General features: G+C 40.4%; 3 protein-coding genes across 3 annotated transcripts; 1 reads left to right on the plus strand and 2 right to left on the minus strand.

The window, feature by feature from the left end:
- The first annotated feature begins 732 nt into the window (after positions 1-732).
- hdac12 (histone deacetylase 12) lies at positions 733-4,029 on the plus strand. The gene is given in 9 exon segments (XM_080772021.1): positions 733-863; positions 1,960-2,103; positions 2,161-2,320; positions 2,440-2,636; positions 3,037-3,187; positions 3,304-3,351; positions 3,354-3,407; positions 3,504-3,646; positions 3,778-4,029. Coding segments are annotated over 9 exon segments (1,038 nt in total). The 5' UTR covers positions 733-746; the 3' UTR covers positions 3,802-4,029.
- Positions 4,030-6,144: 2,115 nt separating this feature from the next.
- Positions 6,145-14,423, minus strand: trmt9b (tRNA methyltransferase 9B). The gene is made up of 4 exons (XM_080772748.1): positions 14,165-14,423; positions 11,038-11,210; positions 9,444-9,617; positions 6,145-8,992 (listed from the first exon to the last, which is right to left on the minus strand). The coding sequence occupies exons 2-4, from the start codon at positions 11,198-11,200 to the stop codon at positions 8,028-8,030; spliced, it is 1,302 nt and encodes a 433-aa protein (XP_080628874.1). The 5' UTR covers positions 11,201-11,210; positions 14,165-14,423; the 3' UTR covers positions 6,145-8,027.
- A 739-nt stretch (positions 14,424-15,162) lies between these two features.
- On the minus strand, positions 15,163-20,337 carry n4bp2l2 (NEDD4 binding protein 2-like 2). The gene is made up of 6 exons (XM_080771456.1): positions 20,218-20,337; positions 18,973-20,040; positions 18,478-18,602; positions 17,082-17,170; positions 16,915-16,991; positions 15,163-16,796 (listed from the first exon to the last, which is right to left on the minus strand). The coding sequence occupies exons 2-6, from the start codon at positions 20,028-20,030 to the stop codon at positions 16,622-16,624; spliced, it is 1,524 nt and encodes a 507-aa protein (XP_080627582.1). The 5' UTR covers positions 20,031-20,040; positions 20,218-20,337; the 3' UTR covers positions 15,163-16,621.
- Between the last annotated feature and the right edge of the window lie 520 nt (positions 20,338-20,857).

The raw sequence follows: 20,857 nt of genomic DNA on the forward strand, positions 1-20,857 counted from the left end.
CTGAAAATAAGCAGAGTAAGCATGGGCTTGCTCGACTCAATAAACAAGGTAAATAGCCAAGGCTACATTGCAACCACAGTGACAGAGAGAACAATAATGTACGTTACCCTTCCATCGTGTTTATGTCCAGACTCGAGCCGTTGAATTACGACAGAGTTGTGTGTATAGCCTATTGTATTAGAATTAGCCTAAGATTTAGACTCTCGTATAGACGTATGATGTCAGAATCGATAAATGTCAACGAGAGTCTAAATCTTAGGCTAGGTTACTTAGAATTAGCTCTGGTCCATAGCTCTACCAGAGCTAGGTCTAAGGTTAGAATTAGCCCCACAAGCAGAACCCAATGGTAGTAAAGTTTCTGACATTTTTAAGACTTTAGCTTAAAGTCCAAATTTCATAAAAGCTTTATGGAGGGTTCCGAGAGGGGCTAAGGTTAGAATGGAAGATGTGTGTGCTGTGCTCAAAGCTTATTGAATTGAATTGTGTGTGGTTATTCGTACTCCATGACAGGTGATGGCAGTAGAGTTCTTCAGAGAAAAAATAACATAGAATAGAAGATAAATACCGGTAGTAAACAAAGTTACACCATGCAGGCGCCAGGCAGCAGATTCGTTGGCAGGCGTGTGTTTTTGCGTAGGCCCTACTCTCCATCTCCAACTCACAATAATAATCTTATGATGAACATGACAGCCACTCTCCTCTCATGTTATCGACAATTCGTTTTGACTAGTCAGCCTATCTTAAAAATGCCAATGGCCCATAATATAATTAACCATAAATTGTTGTCTCGACGACCCCTAGTGAATTTTGGAATCTTGGCTGGTCCACTTCTAACATTCTACAGATGTTTCCGCGCAGAAAAAGTAAGACCAGTGGAAATGTCTTGTTAGTTGTTACTGTCTTTCAGCAGAATATCGTTTGTAGTAGAAGGCATGAGACTTTGTCAGATTTGCTGCAGTAGCCCCAGCTAGGGCCATTTAGACGCTGTAATTGACAGTTCTCGTTTTTGCGGGAGCCAATCAGACACATTGGTGGTGGTATTCATGATAAAAAAAGAAAATTGCCACACGACAGTGTGACACTTGATTATTACATATGTCATGTTTCAGGGCTAGTGCTGTGCTGCAGGAACCACTGTCTTAAAGCACAATTTAATATTGAACCTGTCTATTTGAGCTTGTAGATCTGCTATTTTCACTATTCTTACATTCTTTCATCTATTCTTTTTTTTGCTTTATCTTAAACCTTGCGTTTTGTCACTCAAAATCCCCATACATTTTTGTCACTCAAAGCCCCCATATATTGTGCCCAGGTCTTGTGACATCACTATGACATCATCAGGGATGATAGTAAATCAGGGATCATATCATAGTAAATGCGACCTGCTGTCGCAATTAAGCCCATATATGGAGATCCCTGATGTCATCAATATTTGTATATGGATATATGTCAGAATGCGTTCTGACATTCCATATGTTGATCCTTCCCCATCCATCCTTCCTCTTCGATGTCTCCCTTTTGACTGATACCTGTCCATTTAAACTCTAGACAAGCCTGCCCCAAAGTTATTAGTGCAGCCGCGCCCACCAGCCGGCGAAAACTAGAGTTCTTAACAGCCCCGAAAATTAAGGCCCGGCCCTACCTGGGCCCTCGTCAAACCCTGTACACTCAAGACACTGCCACCGCTGCTACCCTTAGATCTCCATATCTGGAGCTGACCTGTTCTGACATTCCATATGTTGATCTGACCTCATCAAACCACAAACCCTGTACACTCAAGACACATATATGGCCACTTTGGCCAGTGCACGCTTCTCGCCCTCGGGTGTCTTACTGGTCATGGACACTGAGTAGTTTGCACTGCAGTCCCAGAGATAACAATCAAATGCGGGTCTGTGGCTTATAATGCATAATATCAACCTGGGTATCTTTGAAATGACTTGTCTACATGTTTCACAGATATGTCAAGAATCCACAGCAGTTCCAATAGTTCACCATAGCAAGTATGTGTGTGACCTTCCAGCCAACCACCGGTTTCCTATGGGCAAGATTCCCAGTGTGGTAGATGTTCTACTCAAGGATGAAGTTATTACAGATAGACAGGTGTGTTATTCACAACTATAAAAAACTATTATTATTATTATTATCATTATTATTTAGGTGTGGGTCCCTGAAATTGCCTCTCAAACATTACTGAGCTGTGTGCACACTCATGAATACTTGAACAACTTCATAAATGGAAAAGTCAATGAAAAAGAACAAAGGAGAACAGGTTTCCATTGGAGTGAAGGCATAGTGAGACGATGTCGATATGAAACAGGTGAAAACAACTTCTGCCGACTGCATTATGTAGCCTACCTACAACATGTATTTACATTTGGATGGTCTGAGAGAGAGAGATAGCTCCACACAAACTGATCATTGCCTTGTTGTGCACAGGTGGGACAGTCCTGGCTGCAGAAATTGCCATGCAAAGGGGGCTTGCTTGTAGTACTGCTGGGGGAACCCATCATGCTTTTCCAAGCTACGGTTCAGGGTATTGTCTTCTCAATGACCTAGCAGTTGCAGCCAAATACCTGATGAATAGCTCTGTGTCCAGGAGAAAGGTTCTCATTGTGGATCTAGATGTGCATCAGGTATGTTTACACTGTCTTTTGTTTTGCTGTAAGCTTTTGTCTTATGTATGGAACATTGCATTGATGCAAATAATCCTAAATCTTGCAGGGTCACACACAATCAGAATACTTTTCAGTAGGTGCGAGGAAACACAAGTGGACAACATAATGTGTTGTCTGTCATATAGGCATTAGGCATGTCAGAGAGCTGCAGTAGTATAAGCAGCATACAATATGTACACGAATAACACGATCAATGGCTGATTAATGGTAATAGAGTTGTAATATGTAATAATATACACAATATTGTATTGTGGCCTAAATTTGTACTCATTTTACCGTGTACAGCACCTTGTAACGATTGTTTTGAAAGGCGCTTTATAAATAAAATGACCTTACCTTACTTTTGTGGGTCTAACAGGGGGATGGCACTGCTTTCATTTTTAAAGAGGAACCGAATGTCTTCACGTTCTCCTTGCATTGCGGGAAAAACTTCCCCCTCCGTAAACAACAGAGTGACTTAGATGTCAGTGTTGAGGTTGGAATGGAAGATAAAGAATATCTTTCTACAGGCAAGTCCTCAATTCCACAACGAAACTCAAGGTGTAAAAACCTGAAATGCATCCAATGAAATGGTAAAAATAACATGTACGTAAAAAGGTGACTGGTTTTAATGATGTTGGAACAGTTGAAACCCACCTTCCTTGGCTGTTGGATACCTTTCAACCAGATCTGGTGCTGTAGACCCTCACTGGGAGGATGAATTGGGGAGTCTCTGTCTCACTGACCGGGGTGAGTAACAAGATGTGAGCTCAACAATCGGAATGTGTAGTTGTAATTAGTGATTTTTGAACTGGACGCGAGAATGACTCTTGAAATGTTCCCCAGGGCTGTATCAGAGAGATTTGTATGTGATGAAGACCGTCGTGGCCAGAGGTATTCCTGTAGCCTCAGTAATAGGAGGAGGATATTCCAGAGACATCGATAAGCTAGCCTTCAGGCATTCTATTGTTCACAGAGCAGCAACACAGGTACATGGATTGATTTAATACCTCTGTGAAAATTGTCAATAAGATATTGATTTGTTTTTTTTTGTTCAAGGCAACATTTTATGCTAGCAGCTAGATCTTGTAAGTTACAATAATCATCTTATATGTTCCAGGTATGGAATGAATGCAGAATGTAGCTCTCCCATCTCCTGGGTCCTGGCTCAAGACAATCCAGAGGAATATGTACTTTTTATTACTTGGGAGAAACACATGTGTTTGTCTTAGGCGGACCGAGGTTGAAACTTGGCAAAATAAAAGTGTTCTTTGTGCCTCAACACAATACCTCTCATTTGCTGTGATTTTTTGGAGGGGAATATTTGTGAAACATTTTATTTCCATACTCTGCACCCCCAGTATTGGTTGGTTGGGAGGGGATCCGATTTGTATAAACTTGCCTTGGTGTGACTGTACTAAAAAATAGAGCCCCGCTCTCCGCTGGCCGCTGCGTGGCCCGCGCCACACTCATGGGACCGGACCTTAGTCTTTTTCAAAAATTATTAGTGGACCTTCAGCATTTCCGACCCCTGTCTTAGAGTAAGATGTTATAACTAGGGATGGAGCTTGCTCGATAACATACCTGAAAGAATCCGATAACAAGCTTATTGAGTACCCGTTATCAATAAGCTTTGGGCTTATCAAGCCTGTTATTGATCATAGCGGCCCATGACATGTTTAAACAATCAATATTTCAACACGTTATTCCAACCAGTTCCTTTCCCCTCCATCAGGCGCCCCGGCTGGCCAGGGGGAGGCAGTTTAGTGACCAGGATTACTGCATTTTTTGTGAGGGTACCTACCCTAGGGCAGGGATACTCAAATAGATTTACCTGTGGGCCACATTACAAAAATGGCAAGGGGCCAGGGGCCAGTAGATAAAATTACGACATTAATGATACTTGATAACTTCTCTCTTTCAATTGCTTTATTTTCGCAAAATGTATCAAAGTACAATGTGCATGCACACAATATGTAAATAAATTAATGTGTTACATTTTCTTGCATAAACACAAAGAGCTGTTTCCATAACTGCACAAATTATTGCACATAACATGAGTAGCTGTTATAATAACATAATAACATAACATGAGTAGCTCTTTGCCTGCCTGCCTGCCTGCCTGCCTGCCTGTCTGTCTGTCCATGAGTAGTTATTTGTCTGTCTGTCAATGAGTAGCTGTCTTACTGTCTGCCTGTCTATGAGTAGCTGTCTGCCTGCCTGTCTATGAGTAGCTGTCTGTCTGCCTGCCTGCCTGTCCAATTGTCCATGAGTAGCTGTCTGTCTGCCTGTCTGAGTAGCTGTCTGCCTGCCTGCCTAATTGTCCATGAGTAGCTGTCTGTCTGCCTGTCTATGAGTAGCTGTCTGCCTGCCTAATTGTCCATGAGTAGCTGTCTGTCTGCCTGTCTATGAGTAGCTGTCTGCCTTCCTGCCTGTCCAATTGTCCATGAGTAGCTGTCTGCCTGCCTGCCCAATTGTCTATGAGTAGCTGTCTGTCTGTCTATGAGTAGCTGTCTGCCTTCCTGCCTGTCCAATTGTCCATGAGTAGCTGTCTGCCTTCCTGCCTGTCCAATTGTCCATGAGTAGCTGTCTGCCTGCCTGTCCAATTCTCCATGAGTAGCTGTCTGTCTGCCTGTCTATGAGTAGCTGTCTGACTGCCTGCCTGTCCAATTCTCCATGAGTAGCTGTCTGTCTGTCTGTCTATGAGTAGCTGTCTGCCTGCCTGCCAGCCAGCAAGTTGGTTAACAGAAAATAAATTGTTATGGCTGAGTAAAATAAAATACAATAAACACAATTTGCCTGAAAATAGATTACCCAGCTATGACCTTTTTCATGAAAAAAAATGAGTAGTGATATGGCTGACTGAGTAAAATAAAACAATCTACCTGAAAATAGATAGCTATAAGTGAAGACCAATTTCCGCAATTTCCGCAATTACCATTTCTGCAATTTCCATTTCCGCAATTTCCATTTCCGCAATTTCCTCAATTTCCATTTCCACCATTTCCGCAATTTCCATTTCCGCAATTTCCGCAATTTCCATTTGCACCATTTCGCAATTTCCGCAATTACAATTTCCGCAATTTCCATTTCTATTTCCAACTATTAATGGCAGCTGGGTTTCATCATTCAAATGAAATAGAATTCTGTCCGTTTAGCTATAAAATTATGTCAGGGAATAGGGATACACAGTATATGTCTTTCATTTGCATTGCATCTCCCCCCCCCCCCCCCCCCAAGCTTTTATTTTCGTTCGAGTAATAGTACAACTCTAATAGTATTACTTATAATAATGTAATTAAAGATAACTTCATTCAGATTTATTTATTTTTATTTCATTTTCCAGATTTTCTTTTCTTCTTTTTTTTAGATTTTCATTGGTGGGCCAGTCATAATGGTCCCGCGGGCCTGATGTGGCCCGCGGGCCTGAGGTTGAGTATCACTGCCCTAGGGGACACGGGGAGAACATGCAAACTCCACACAGAAAGGCCCTTTCGCCAACCCCGCCTTCGGGTATGGGCACTGATGACGCGGAGGAGGAAACACGCCACCAGCACCCACAGCGTCCCGAGCGGGAATCGAACCCAGGACCTTCTAGCTGTGAGGCGTCAGCACTACCAACTGTGCCACCGTGCCCAGATTAACAAACTCTATCCCTAGTTATAACAGGTACATCAATCAATAAATACTGCATCCACATTTATAAGCTACTAACGATGTACTACAATTATGACCAATACATTATGTAAATATCTAACTGTTTGTCAAAGTTCATATCTATAAATTAAACAAACAACCAACTTTAGTAAAAATATTTAATAAGGAAAACCAAATGCAACAAACTCCAAATAGTTACATAGATTCAAATGAAACATTAAGCCTAATTTACACTTTGCATTAAGACTGTCACTTGTCAAAGCATAAATTAGTCTTTGAGGTACAACTTTCACAGAACAAATACAATTGGTCCAGACATGCTGTACTGATACTGTAGTAGGCACACCTTCCTTGGCACAATGAGATGAGATAAATGGTGTATTTCAAGTTTTATGTATTTAATGTCATTCACTGACATTGTAGCAAGCGGCAACATAGTTGCTGTACAGTGCAACATTTATTCACAGTTTTAGGCAGTCGATTAACTGAAACATACTGGTTCAGCCGTATATTTTTAGCACTAAAACGAAGCACAACAATCACAAATGTCAACATCAAGCAGAATATTGGCAACACCTTCTTTGAAACACCTGGGTAGAAGCAACTAAATTGAACAAATGTATTGCAGGGTGAAAAGGGAACTCTGTCTACCTCCCTTTTCCCACAAATTCAGCACAGGTAGTTCATAGCAAGTCGTACCAAGAATTACATGACTTGTACTTGCTGCGATGTTGGATCATTATGCCTAGTGTTGTGGAATATGTGCAATCGAGTTATACTTAATTGTGTATGTCACACACACAAAATAGCTCATCTACAAGATCACAATGCACTATAGGTTGAGAATTTGTACATATGCTAGTGTTGTGCATACAACAGCACAACTATATAAATCAGGTTTTAAAATAGACATCAATAAGACAGAATTATCCACCACGATCAAAGGTTCAACAATGAACATTACATAGAATTGTCCTGTTTATCTTCTGATAAGTTTCTGTGAAAACATTAACATTTCTAATAACATTAAAATGAATCTCTCCTTGGCTTTCATTGTTTATAAATAGTTAAAAGTCATTAGTAGCAGCAGTGTAAGTCCACTCCACATGTAACCTAAGGGAACAGTCACAGTATGGATACTGCTTGTTAATTGCTTTAAATAGTATCAATAAAAACATAACAGCATACAGTTGGGAGACATACAGTAATTACGGGATTTTCACACGTACCCACTACCCGTTTGGATCCACAGGGTCGCACTCCCTTGTGAATAGATGCATTTTTATGCGTTGCATTGAAAAATGTTAATCACATGTGCAGGGCTGCAGGCGTGTGCATGAACGCGACAATTTGGGATTTGTGCCCGCTTGTCGCTACATCTCAATATTCTCTGCATCCCCTCCCCCTAACTAAATGCTCTCTCACAGAAAATAATTACTAGGCATGTCAGTCACTCATCCTCATACTGTGCTAATGCAGTTCTGAATGTTCAACTGTAATGTTTAAAAATGACTGAGATGAATAAACTAACTAAACTATGATGGTTCTTTCTAAAACAATATCGAGTAGAGATTGATGGGCATATTTTATGTTTCTCCCATTACTGGTCATGAAGTCATTCTTTGTATCTTGTGACTGTGCTGACTCCAATTTATTATTTATTTCACTAAAATTGATGGAGGAAACGGTAAAACCAAAATGTGTTAAAATAGATCATATTTTCCAAACCTGAATTCTCTCGGCCACCACACACCAGTTGGCATGGTCAAAGTAAGTGTGTGTGACATGAAGCTCCTCAACATAATTCTCTATTAGCTCTGCCAGTTCTCCTTCCCTAAAGACATGATAATACCTCAGGCAGGAACCTGCCACCTGTTCCTCATTCTCCTGAGGAATCTTTGTGCTTTTCTGTTGCTCTTGCCATTTTCCCAGGGAGGTTCTGTGATCCTTCTGGTCTCCAGATTGTTCGAGAACTTCCCTCTCGTATGGGACGAGATCTGGCAGGGCTAGAGAACCACATCCCTGGACAAAGGCTGCAGAAGTGCTCAGATTTTCCCCAGGGTTGGCGGCTGTGTTGTCCAAGGAGCCCTTCTGTCCCTTGTGCAAGTCCATGACTGGTTCAAATATGTCCTCCTCTGAACTGACCGTGGACGAAGGGGAAAAGAAGCTGGAGACCTGCTTCATCAGGCACCGTCCTCTCCCACGGTGGCACTCCTTGTTCCCCTCATCTTGCCCTGTGGGTGAGGATAAAGTGCTCAGGTCTCGGGAGGATGATCTGGAGACAGCTAGGCTTCCAAAGTCGAATACAGAGTCCATGGACCTGGAGAAGAACCACAGCCTCTGGGTTCTCTGCTGCTGTGGTGTGGTGCAGGCGATGTCTTCTTCGTCGTCTATGGAGGATGTGCTTTTCACCTTCCTGTGCTTGTCGGTGTTATCCGTGGCGTCGCTCACACTTTGTGCTGCGGCCCTTCTCCTAGGCCTGACATGATCCTCGTTAAAGCTGGAAGGTGAGTGAGGGTTGGGGTTCCAGGGGACGAAGATGTCCTGCTTCTCAAATTTGCGACGCTTCTGCTCCATGGCCCACACGCAGATCATGATGCGTCCCCCAATACGCAGAGTGCGTGCCATCTCCTTTATTGCTCGAATACGCCTCTCTTTGGTGGACAAATGATGGATGACTACGAGAAAACATACATTGGTTACAAAGATATACAGATATTAACTTATTATATTGAAGTTGCTTCACAAGAAAACGAAAATCAGGAAAATAAAAGCTAAAACGCAAAATCACAACAGGAATGGTGGGTCACTACAGATCCACAACATTCAAGATTACAAATGGCACACAAGTATAAGTACAGTAACTACTGTTACTGTACTGGGTGATTGCCTTGGGCACAAAATTAAACAATGTTTGCATAGAACCACAAATTACACCCCACCACATCTATTATTACTTGGTTAACTGAACTTTATCATCACCTTTCATCATTAATCAACAATAATGTCTCGCTTTCTCCAACGGTTTGCTAATTTGAAATTAAGTTAGACATGGAATTGAGATTGATGTATATACACAGAGGGAATTAGTACAAATGTGACAGTGAGAGAGATGCATGTGTCTGTTACCTGCAATAGAGAGCACGGCATCAAAGCAGCCATCTCTGTAAGGCAGTTGCAGCCCATCACACACCTGGACCTCATGTCCTTGGCTCCAGGCAAAGTCCACCAGGGGGCGACAAACATCACACCCCAGCTTGAATACCTCCTTGTTGATGTGGAGGTACTTGCCATTACCACAGCCTGCAACAGAGGTGATAGTCAGCATCAGCAACAAATGAGTCCAGCCAAGGTGGATGGGTGGGACATTTGATATATAGTCTTTTTTATTGGCCTAAAGATATTGTCTATATACATACATTCATGAATCCACTTGCTGACCGGCTGAAAGTATTGGACAATGTTTTTTATAGGGGTTTCTTGTGACCCTACCATTAACATCCTATGGTAGGCAAAAATGTCAAACTTTCCTTTTGCTTTAAGTAGCATGTGATGTGTCAAACAAGGGGGTTTTCATGATTCTGAATCCATTCCAAGCATTAGTTTTGCACAAAATACACTCCTTGGGCTAAAAACGGCAATAGACATCATGACAAATGTGATGAGGTCAGCACATTTTGGGCACATTTGGGAAAGTGGCTATGGCTGCTTTTAGCCCAAAGAGTGTATTTTGTGCAAAACTAATGCTTGGAATGGATTCAGTCATTCAGAATCATGACATGTCACATGGTACTTAAAGCAAAAGGAAAATTTGACATTTTTGCCAGCCATAGGATGTTAATGGTATGGTCACAAGAAGCCCCTATAAAAACGATTGCCCAATACTAACAGCCGGTCAGCAAGTGGATTCATGATTGTATGTATATAGACAATATTTTAGGCCAATAAAAAAATACTATATACCAAATGTCCCACTTTAAACAAAAGAAGCCTGTCGGCTGCCGGACTATATGATAATATCTTAGCAGTCTATTCTTGTTTGAGGGGGTCCATATTAGTCCAAACCTACAATAAACAACACATCACAGATTGTCTTTTTTGAGGGGCGCTAGCCCCTCCTATATACAGCTTGTCCACACATCTCAATATTTTCCATTGACAATTAAAGGAGAAATTAAGTCAAATGTCCGCCAAATATAATGTAATGTAAATCTGTGCCAACACAAACATTAAATGCCATTGGCAACGAAGGGAAAATTGACGTCATATGTAGACGAGCAAATCGGCTAACCAATCACATAAATTCAGTTGTTCATGAGATGATGTATGGTGATGTATAATGATAAGAGCGTCCCTCACTTCACACGGGTGTGATTTTTTAATAAACAGTATGACATTGGTTGATTATTCACTGTTTTATATAGGTTAGAAGAGTTATTAGTTGAATTAAAGAAAATGCCAGCACTCATAATGTCCTTTTCACATGATTTTATTTACCTGGTCTGACGAGAGTGGACAACGTACGCGTTCATGAACACTGAGGAAGGCCAACCAGGCCGAAACGCGTACGTTTCGGCTGAGGTAAATAAAATCATGTTAAAAGGACATTATGAGTGCTGGCATTTTCTTCAATTCAACTTGTATCTTCGAGTCTTGCACCTAGAATGATTTTGTTATTATCAAACATGGTAGGTAGGTAATAAGGAAAAATAATAAATCCTACCAATGTCAGCAATGATGCTTCCTGGCTGTTGTTCCAGTAGAAACTGCCGTACATTGGGCCAGGCTTTGTAGCGGCTATCATTGAAATATGGAGCAATCTTCTCATAGACATTGTGTACATGGTCTCTCTCCAGCTGGCAGGCAGCCTCCTCCATCATGGTCATCCAGGGAAGGCTGCCTCATAAAGCAGGTCCACACATCAGGCCCGCAGAGATAAACACATAAACAAGGTAGTCCATCACTGACATCATTAACACCCGGGGAAACTATCAATAAGGTCTTGAAACTGAGAAGTACAGAAAAGAGGCATCACTGTCAACATGCCACTGAATGTCAAAAAGGTCAATGGAAAATCCTCTCATAATCAACTAACACACTGATTGCTCTCTCAAACAGATGGTGATTCAACACCTAGTATTTGGTGCCTACAGAATCTAATCATCATAAATAAAGCTTAATTTATACTCCACATCATGACATGTCTCTTGCTGACAAGAACTGATTTGCGATGCAACACCGTCTGCCATGCTACAAATTAGGCTTCAGCCTCACCTGTTCCAGTCTCATTTAGTCTACAGTCCTTTCACAAGGAAGTCAGGTATTACTATCACGCACACAAGTTGTGCATGTTTAATTATGCTTTATGTTATCTGACATCTGTGCGGCATAAAACAATTATTTAATTGAAACTTCAGTCCAATTGGCCAACCGTTTGTTTGCAAAATAAAAATAAAATCATGTGATGTAGATAATTAAATGCTAGCTCTCTTAGTGGACAGATTGATATCCATGTTGAGTTGCAAATAAGAATAAAATGTGATACTGATAAGGTTGACCAAAGAAAAAGTAAGTAAAGCACAACACCAATTGTTAGTTTAACATAATATGGAAAAGTACTAGCACATGACATAGAGGTACTGTACAAATACAATTACTGTTTTTATGATGTCTCAAGAGAGGCTAGCCATCTTTGAGAGGGGCCATGTTTATGTCCGTCGTGAACTACCGGTAATCTCACAAAAAACTCGACTGAAATCAATCTCAGATTGGGCGGTGACATATTGGTTTTCACATTCTGTGCCCCTCTGCCTACACCCTCCATCATCCCCTACTGCAGTCAGAGGCACCGATTATTACAATGTATGCCACTACCTTTCACAGTGTAGTGCAGCAGCCTTCCCATCAGCCCCATTGGGGCACAGTAAACGTTCTGATCTACCCAGTGACATAATAGGCTAGCTTAATATCATACATTAGGCAAAATTATATATCAATATGCAGAGCCATTAGAGGTAAGGATGACTTTTTATAATGCTCATGATAAAAATGGTACCATTTTATAATGCTCATGATAAAATGGTACCATTTTATAATGCTCATAATAAAAATGGTACCATTTTATAATGCTCATGATAGAAATGGTACCATTTTATTATGCTCATGATAAAATGCTACCATTTTATAATGACCATTAGTGAGGACGTCCTTTAAGCTGTCATCTTTCATGACAGGCACATTAAGGACTAATGCATTTGACTGAATCTGACAAATGTCTTTGCAAGACACGTTGCCCTCAAGGACAACCTTTTATTATGAAAGCTGTATTGTGAGCATGTTTCAAAAATGTGTCCATATACAGTTATGGATGGTTAGGTTGTGTGATATGTTTGATGTATGTATAAAGTAAACACTTACTAATTATATTACCCATATTACCCAGTGACTGTCTCCACACTGTATAAAAATAAATAACCGTTTATGGATTTGGAAGGAATGTAAAAGTAACAAAATTCCATTAACTAATGAGGCTAACCAGAAGGCAGAAAAGATACATACTGCCATTCTCTCTAGTCTCTAGCCTTCATTGTCCTTGAGTAGAACTGCAGTGATGTCAGCTGGCTGCACCAGTATCCATAGTGAACAGGGGAACATTACACCTGGGGGGGGGGGGGGGGGGGTGTCATAGGTTACCCTTGTTTAAGGGTGATTAACACCAAGCTAAGATGATTCTATCTATCTATCTATCTATCTATCTATCTATCCAATGTATCCATCAATTCTATATAATGTAACATCACAGGCCCATGTTGTCTCATGTGTATAATATAACTGAATACTGATTTATTTTTTAACACCTCCCCGACCCAGGTAAAGAGGAAAACATTGCTTATGTAACAACACCTATATTTAGCTTGATGCAGTGGGGCTATTGTCTGTGGTCAATTTCCAGTTTCCACTCCATTCACTGACTAAACTAAATTATGTAACCAGCTGTCACGGTTAGGGCACAGCTCCTGGCTGAGAATGGGGACTACATTTTATGTTGAGACTGACATAGCCTACTGAGATTTCTGTCAAATAAAGGTCCATCTCAGAGAAAGACAAATGTGGCTAGAATATATCTATATTTTTGATACATTGTCTAAATGTCAGTAACCTGGATGCTACAACAAAATGTGTAGTGTGCATGTCATTTGGCTGAGAGAATAGGCTACTATATATTGAGTCACGGCCTATGAAGAAATCTACTTGCGATATACTCCAAAGTTCTACCTCATCAAAAATCGTCGCCCTAATCTATCAATTTAACATGGTTTTCTTTTACATTTGGAAGTGGGAACTGCACTAAAGTAGCCTACAGCTACACCATTATTTATAAGTATCAAGGCAGCCACTGAGAAGAACAGGTTTATCTATCACACTTGCCAATTTATGAGTCAACAACAACATGTTGTTTAAGGTGATCCTCTGCCACCTGTCAGTGTCCACATGGGAGCTCTGCTCCATCAAGATGAACAAACCCACAGGATGACCCTCAAACGATCAACTTGTGTTGAACGTGAAACAAAGGCTAGGTGAGCCGAGTAAAGATGGAAAGAGATTAACAGATTCGCTCTTCCGGGGTCTCAGGAACGAAACATTCAAAATTACACAAAAAAGGCTCATTCTTATCCTGGCTAGATAAACAATAAATTATAAGTTGATATACGACGCCCCTTTAAGTGTATTGGGCAATTGGTAACAGATACAGATTGGCAAGCGTTTTATCGGGATACACCGACCGGCCGGTCTACCTTATAACAAATTTAAAAATATATGCATTCATGTAAACTCCCCTTTAGCCTTACCATATCTTGTGTGAAACGCCATCCGTCTCCTCTCGGGTCGTTTGGGAAAGTTCCCACTCTACATTCTATTCTATAGAACAATTGAGCCATTCGTTCTTCTGATTTCGCGTAGTCGACCCATTTTTAACAGACCGTGTTATCAGAAACATTATAGCGATTGATACCACAGCGGGCACAGCCAAGAGTATCAATAACAACTATAAGTAACCAATTATTTCCCAATCCCCAGTATGGAATTCAATCTGTAACGTGAACATGATCAGCGTTGGCCGTTGGTGAGTGAGACACGCTGTGCATCGCCCGTCCACGGCTTTGATTGGCTGAACATGTCACAAGACCATGACAATATTATAAGCACGCGATGCAAGAGCCAGAATCCAGATCATGAAGCATCAAATTATAGTCTGTGTGTTGTGTTGTGTTTTTATTTACAATAAATTATCAATTACATATAGTTCCTGCATATCATTATTTTATAGGCTACTATAGGTTTAGGTTTATACCAAGCAGGTCTACATTATAGCCTATGACACAGACTGAGTCTGTGACAGACATGTCTTCATGTTGTCCTTGAGAATTGAGATACAGATAGTAGTCAAAAATGAACTTTTGATCCAGATGACCTAGGCTAGAATCATGTATGAAGACACTTTTTCATACAAGTAACCATGAGGATTCCATTGATGTGTTTTGTGTCTGTAAAAATTACAAACCTCAAATAAATTACTTTCCTATTAAAAATGTTACCGTTATGTGGCCATCTTGAACTTCGGGGCCAAAACGAGGTCTTATGGTTAAATGGTGTCATATTTGGAATCCTCATGGTTGACTATGAAAAAGTGTCTTCATACATTCTATCATATGTCCATCTGGATCAAAAGGTTATTTTTGGCTATGGCGCTGGGCACCATTTTGAAAGATTTAGGAACATCCTCTTTTGTAGTCATCGTCTAATTAGGAAGGTTTGGCATATGGACAAATGAGAAAAGAGAGCAGGAGTGGGAATTCAGATTAGTTTTTCTTTATATACGATCTTATCAAGATGATAAAACAAATGATACAACCATCACAATGTGTGTCTTGTAGCCTATACTATCCCTTAATCGTTTATTTCCTCCGCAACAAATGGATACATCCTCAGGTCAAAAAATAAAAATACAAATCAACAGGAAGCCTTCTGACACCAAACAAATACATGAATCTATCTTTGATAAAGTCAGTATGTAGTGCAGTTGATAAACAACCCCTTTCACCACGGTTTAATGAGCACTACAGCACTACTATGGGATATGCTGGCACATAATGCATTTTCCTGTGGGACAATAATGAATGTGCTCAGGCAAGGCCCCACTGAGCACTCACAATTTCGTAGTTTTGTACTTAGAAATCTATAACTTCTTCAAGTCTCTCTTTGCAGGGCTTCAAGACAAACCCTGTTTAACCTCAGCAATATATCTATTTTATATTCCATTTACTAGACATGATTTATGTCCATATTGTAGTTTAGTTTCTGCAGCTTTTATTACACCATAGACCCTTTGGGGATATGTTTATGATGCATAACTGCATGGGGTAGGGGGAATTAACCAAAACAAATTTTAGCAACAGGAAAGTATTTGTGTCATTTATGTTTTTAGAGTTCGCTATTCAATAAAAATCAAGTCTCTTGCACACCTACAAAGGAGACAGATGCGTAGGAAAGACCAAATGAGGGCCCAATGGACTGAAAAAGAAGAAACTCCCACTTCAAATGCAAATGGAAAAAGGTTTAATGGGAAACATTTCATCTGGCTCACCTTCATGTCTAATATCTAAAGATACCACGATGAAGGTTTAACAGACTGAAACGTTGTTTCCCACTAAACCGTTCTATTTGTATTTGAAGACAGAGTGCTAGAGCGTTCGCTATTCAGAAATAGCATATCTCGTCACTTCGTGCCCCGCTGCGAGCTTCTACATGTTATTTATGACAAATCTTGAAAGTGTGTGAACTACTGATTGAGAATTATACTCGGGTCTTAATGGGTTCAAACAAAATTGAAGATGGCAAATGAGTTAGTTGTCACTCACTAAGGGAATACCAGCTAAATGCAGTTTTCCAGTCGCTCAGAAAAACTCTATTGTGTGGAGAATAAGCAGGAATATGTAGCCTAATGTTGCAACCGGAACAACTGCTATCTTACCAGTAATAATAGTGTAGTCTGCCGAGTTGAGCGATCACGCTTACAAAAAAGCAAACAATGATGTTAGTTGCTCACAACATTTGCCAGAATTTTTACATTAAGACCAATATTCATTAGAAAAAGCATAATAGATGACAAAATCCTCTTAATGAATATATTATTCAAAATATTTAAAAAATGCTTTTTACACTTTATAAAAAATAATTAGAAAAGGTATTTTAAAAGTCAGGTAGAAACTGCTGATGACTTATTTTCCTTGATTGCAAAAATGCTGTTATTTGTTTGGGTGGATCTGTTGGAATCTCTCCTGTTTCTGTGGCTCTGGTTGGTGTCTAATGCTTACATGAGGGGGCTCTTGTGAATTCATAACAATGTCTACCGATATGGGAAATGAAAAATGATCCAACATCTGAGCAATCTTCTGCTGAGGTACACCATGCTTGTTCCTCCTGGTAAACACACATTGGGTTAGTGTTAGAATGCATTGTTCTTATATAAAGAATGATATTCAAAGAACTGTATCATCACATTCTATAAAGCATGCATGTAATTGTCAGTAAAACGTACTTCTCCAACTCAAAGGGATCACATTTCCAGCAGGTGTCAGGTTCAACAAAATCAATTCTGTATCTGTTCTCCAAGGCCTGTAAGAATAAGAATAATAAGCTTTATGTTCTATGCAAGTAGTGTAATCTTTATTTGGGGTAATACTGTGGCCAAATAGCAACACCCACCATTTTGACATATGGCTTCATCTCCCAGGCTTCGACATTTGTATTATCAATAATTATAGGGGAGCGTCCTTCAAGCATAGCTTCTTTAGCTAAAATGGTAAAAGAAAAAGTATGGTTAATGTAATACTAACATTCTGGAAGGACACTGAAGCCCAATTCATAACTGGGAAAGCAACGTGGTCATATGGCTAATTAAGTAAGTATAAATTGGGCTTAAAGCAGTTTTCATACAGGATAGTGGATATTTGTGCAATGCTCCACTGGGCTATACTGATCTACAGAGAACAGTAAGGCCTGACTCACACCTTCACAACAGAAGCTGATGCACGAGACTTATTTACTGATGCAAGCTCGCAATGCATTTCCAATGGGAGTCACATAGTTTGAAACAACATTTGTGTTGTATGAGGGGGTGGGGGGCAATCGAAACACAGCCGAAAGCCGTACAACAAAAATGTTGTGTCAAACCATGTGACTTCCATTGGGAGCTTGCATCAGTAAACAAGTCTCATACATCTAGCATGCATCAATGTTGTATGCTAGACCGAAAGGTGTGAGTCAGGCCTAAGTAAACATGACATTGCTGTGTACACACCACCACAATCTTCAAAGATTAAAAATTCTAATTACAGATTCCAGTATACAGAAGCAGATAACCTAAAATGATTAGTTTAGCTAAGACGATACTTTGTTTCATCGAATAGATGAATAGTGCCCTACAACCTCACAAAGCACAGCGACACCCTGTGGGCTTGTAGATCTGTATTTTCGAAACGTTTGCCTATTATGACATGCCCAAATAAGGACACTAGGGTTCATGTAGTAATATATTTTGCTGAGCATGGCCTTTTTTTGCTTACTCTGCTTGACAATCATACACACACACATCCTCAGTCTTCTAAGGGCCACAGCAGTTCCACTGAGCAGTCTTGCTCAAGGACAAATGGCCAGGTATTGTATAACCACTTACCACACCAGGAGAGACTGACATACCTTTCAGCAGTAGAGTGATGCTTAGGATACAAATTTGACTACATTAATATTTGGATATGTGTCAAAATACTTTTGGGGAAGCATATGCAATGAACAGTTTTTGTTCTATAATTTATCCAAGATGACTGCTGAGCAATATGTTTTGATTTTACTCAACTATCAACTGATATTGGTTAAAGAAAACTTTGTGGATTTCCAACACAGTCATAGGGTAACGAATCAAATTCAGATAATATACAAGTAAACACTATTGACATTTTGAACAAAGCCTTGCTGTGGAACAATGACCTAGATACATTTAAATCTAGAAGTGATATAGAGTAAACGAGTAACAATGTAATCATGGAATTTTCTTTCAGCTGCAAATATTGTAACAAATTAAATGAAATATAGAAACTAATACCTCTGCTCTGGTTCCATTCATGAGCTACTCCAAGTTTGCTTGGATCATAGTTATAGCCATCTTCACTAAAGAAGTAGTCATCTGTGCTCAGTGCAAGCCCACTGGGTCCAGTGGACAGTAATTCCCTAGAAGAAAAAAACAACGTTTAAATTTCTCTCAAGTACCCCCTGTAGTACCTCTGCGTACCCCCATGAGAGAAACACTAATAGCTGACCAGCCGAGGAAAAGGAAATGATGTGACATGATAATTTCAGGAATCACCTTCACATGATGACACAATGGGGTGGAGGTTATGAGAGAGTAGCCTGGGTTGCAGCCTCATTCACTGCATTCCGTGAATTCGTTTTGTAGCAAGTGACAAAACAAATCCACGGAAGGCAGCGATCAGGCTGGAACCCAGGCGAATGAGAGAGAACCACAAACAAAATAATGGCAACAGTGCATGACAGTAATTAAGACAATTAATTAATTAAGTAAGACAGTAATGAATCTTACGTTGCCAGTGTAGATTTCCCAGACCCTGGTAGACCCCTCAGCAGAATCAGAATCAAAGAGCCACATGTTTGATCAGATGGTTGGCGTGGGTCTTCTTGCTCACGAAGGTCTTTATCTGCCCCAAACTTCCGATGCCTATCAAAATCTTCATGAAGGTGTGACACCCGAGACAATGAATCATTAACATCACCATCCTCATAGTGACCCCATTCATTCCTGTCAAAGTGTTGTGGAAAATCTTCATTGAAGTCCTGAGGAAGGCGATTATATTGATCATGTGGCGGCAACCAACACATGCCTGGTGCCATGCCTGGCGGTGGCGGACCAGGGAATGGTGGCGAAAAATGAGGTGGTGGTGGACCACCGAAGGGAGGTTTGTTAAATCTAGGCCAGTGGTTCTGAGCATAAGAGTGAGCAGGTCCACCTGACATCTGATCAACGCTTGACCTCTGATCTCTATGATGGTAAGGCTCATTTTGGTACCAGTGAGGACGTGCAGGACGTCTCATGCTGTTCTGACAAAAGTCTGTGTCCAAAGCCTTGGTCATGACAGAAACTTGATCTTTTTCTGCAGAATCTGCAACCTTCTGGTTGGTTACATCAGCATTATCAGTGGAATCAATTTGCTCAAGTTCCTTGTAGAACTCACTCAGAGTTGCTTCAATGTTGGTTGTCTCTGGTTTGGTCTTTGGACGACCTATTTTGGGTGTCTCTGGTTCTTTCTTTAGACGGCCTATTTTGGGTGTCTCTGGTACTTTCTTTAGACGACCTATTTTGGGTGTCTCTGGTTCCGTCTTTGGACGACCACGTCCACGTCCACGACTTACATTGGGTATCTCTGGTTTGGTCTTTGGACGACCTGTGTTGGGTGTCTCTGGTTTGGACTTTGGACGGAATGCAGGACCAATGAAGGTGGTGCTGGTGCATCCTATTTTCTGTAATACACGAGCTCTCACATGTTTATTATCCGTGTCTCTCACATGTCTATTATCCGTGTCCTCACTACGTTTAAGGTACCTCCATTCTTCACGATTAGCGTTAGCCCTGTAATGAGCCATCAGACATGATCTATAAGAAATAGAATTCCAGAGTTAAACCCAGACTGCATTTACAAAGCACGTTATCACCACCATTGAGCTTCAGCATAGCTGTAAGGTTATGCTGCTGAAGACGGTAAAGTACAATTCCTGACAGCTAATTCAAAATAAAATATAATACTTATATTGCGCTATTATGTAGTCTTACCGTATAACTTGATTTCAGATTTGAATTGCGATAATGGTATAAAATTAGACAAGTAAACCAAACAAAACCCGCGCTGTTATTTACTTCTGGTAGTGAAATAGCGGAAATGACGTTAGTAGTAGTAGATGATAAGTGTTGCCAACTCTTGTGAGAGAAATAAGCCAACCCACCTCCAAAAACAAGCCCAAAACAAGCCAACTCTTGGCGAGAGAAATAAGCCAAATCTTTCCTCGAAAAACAAGCCAACCCCCCCCCCCACCCCCAATAATATCGCCATATAATAATAACTCAATATTTGATGCATTTATCATTGCAACTCTGCAAGAAAAGAGAACTTTGGCGGGAAACAAGCGGACTTGGCAACCCTGTAAGATCCACTCTGTAGTAGATAATGGGACTGAACCTTAGACTGTGGTTAAAGTCGCAGTCGCCACCTACTGACCAAATACAAGTATAGAAACATAGCAAGGCAATTTTACTCCCAACATAAATTAATTGGTTCCACTTCCACATATTGCCATTCAATTAAATACTAATATGTAGCATAGTAATAGTTTCATCTAACCAATTTTAAAATTACAAAACGTTAAAGCCTTTAATATGAAAAGTAAATTCAGTGCTAATGTCACAGCTCTTATGA

The sequence above is a fragment of the Protomyctophum bolini genome (genome assembly GCF_963924005.1).
Source record: "Protomyctophum bolini genome assembly, chromosome: 9".
In the NCBI taxonomy this organism is placed as follows: domain Eukaryota; kingdom Metazoa; phylum Chordata; class Actinopteri; order Myctophiformes; family Myctophidae; genus Protomyctophum; species Protomyctophum bolini.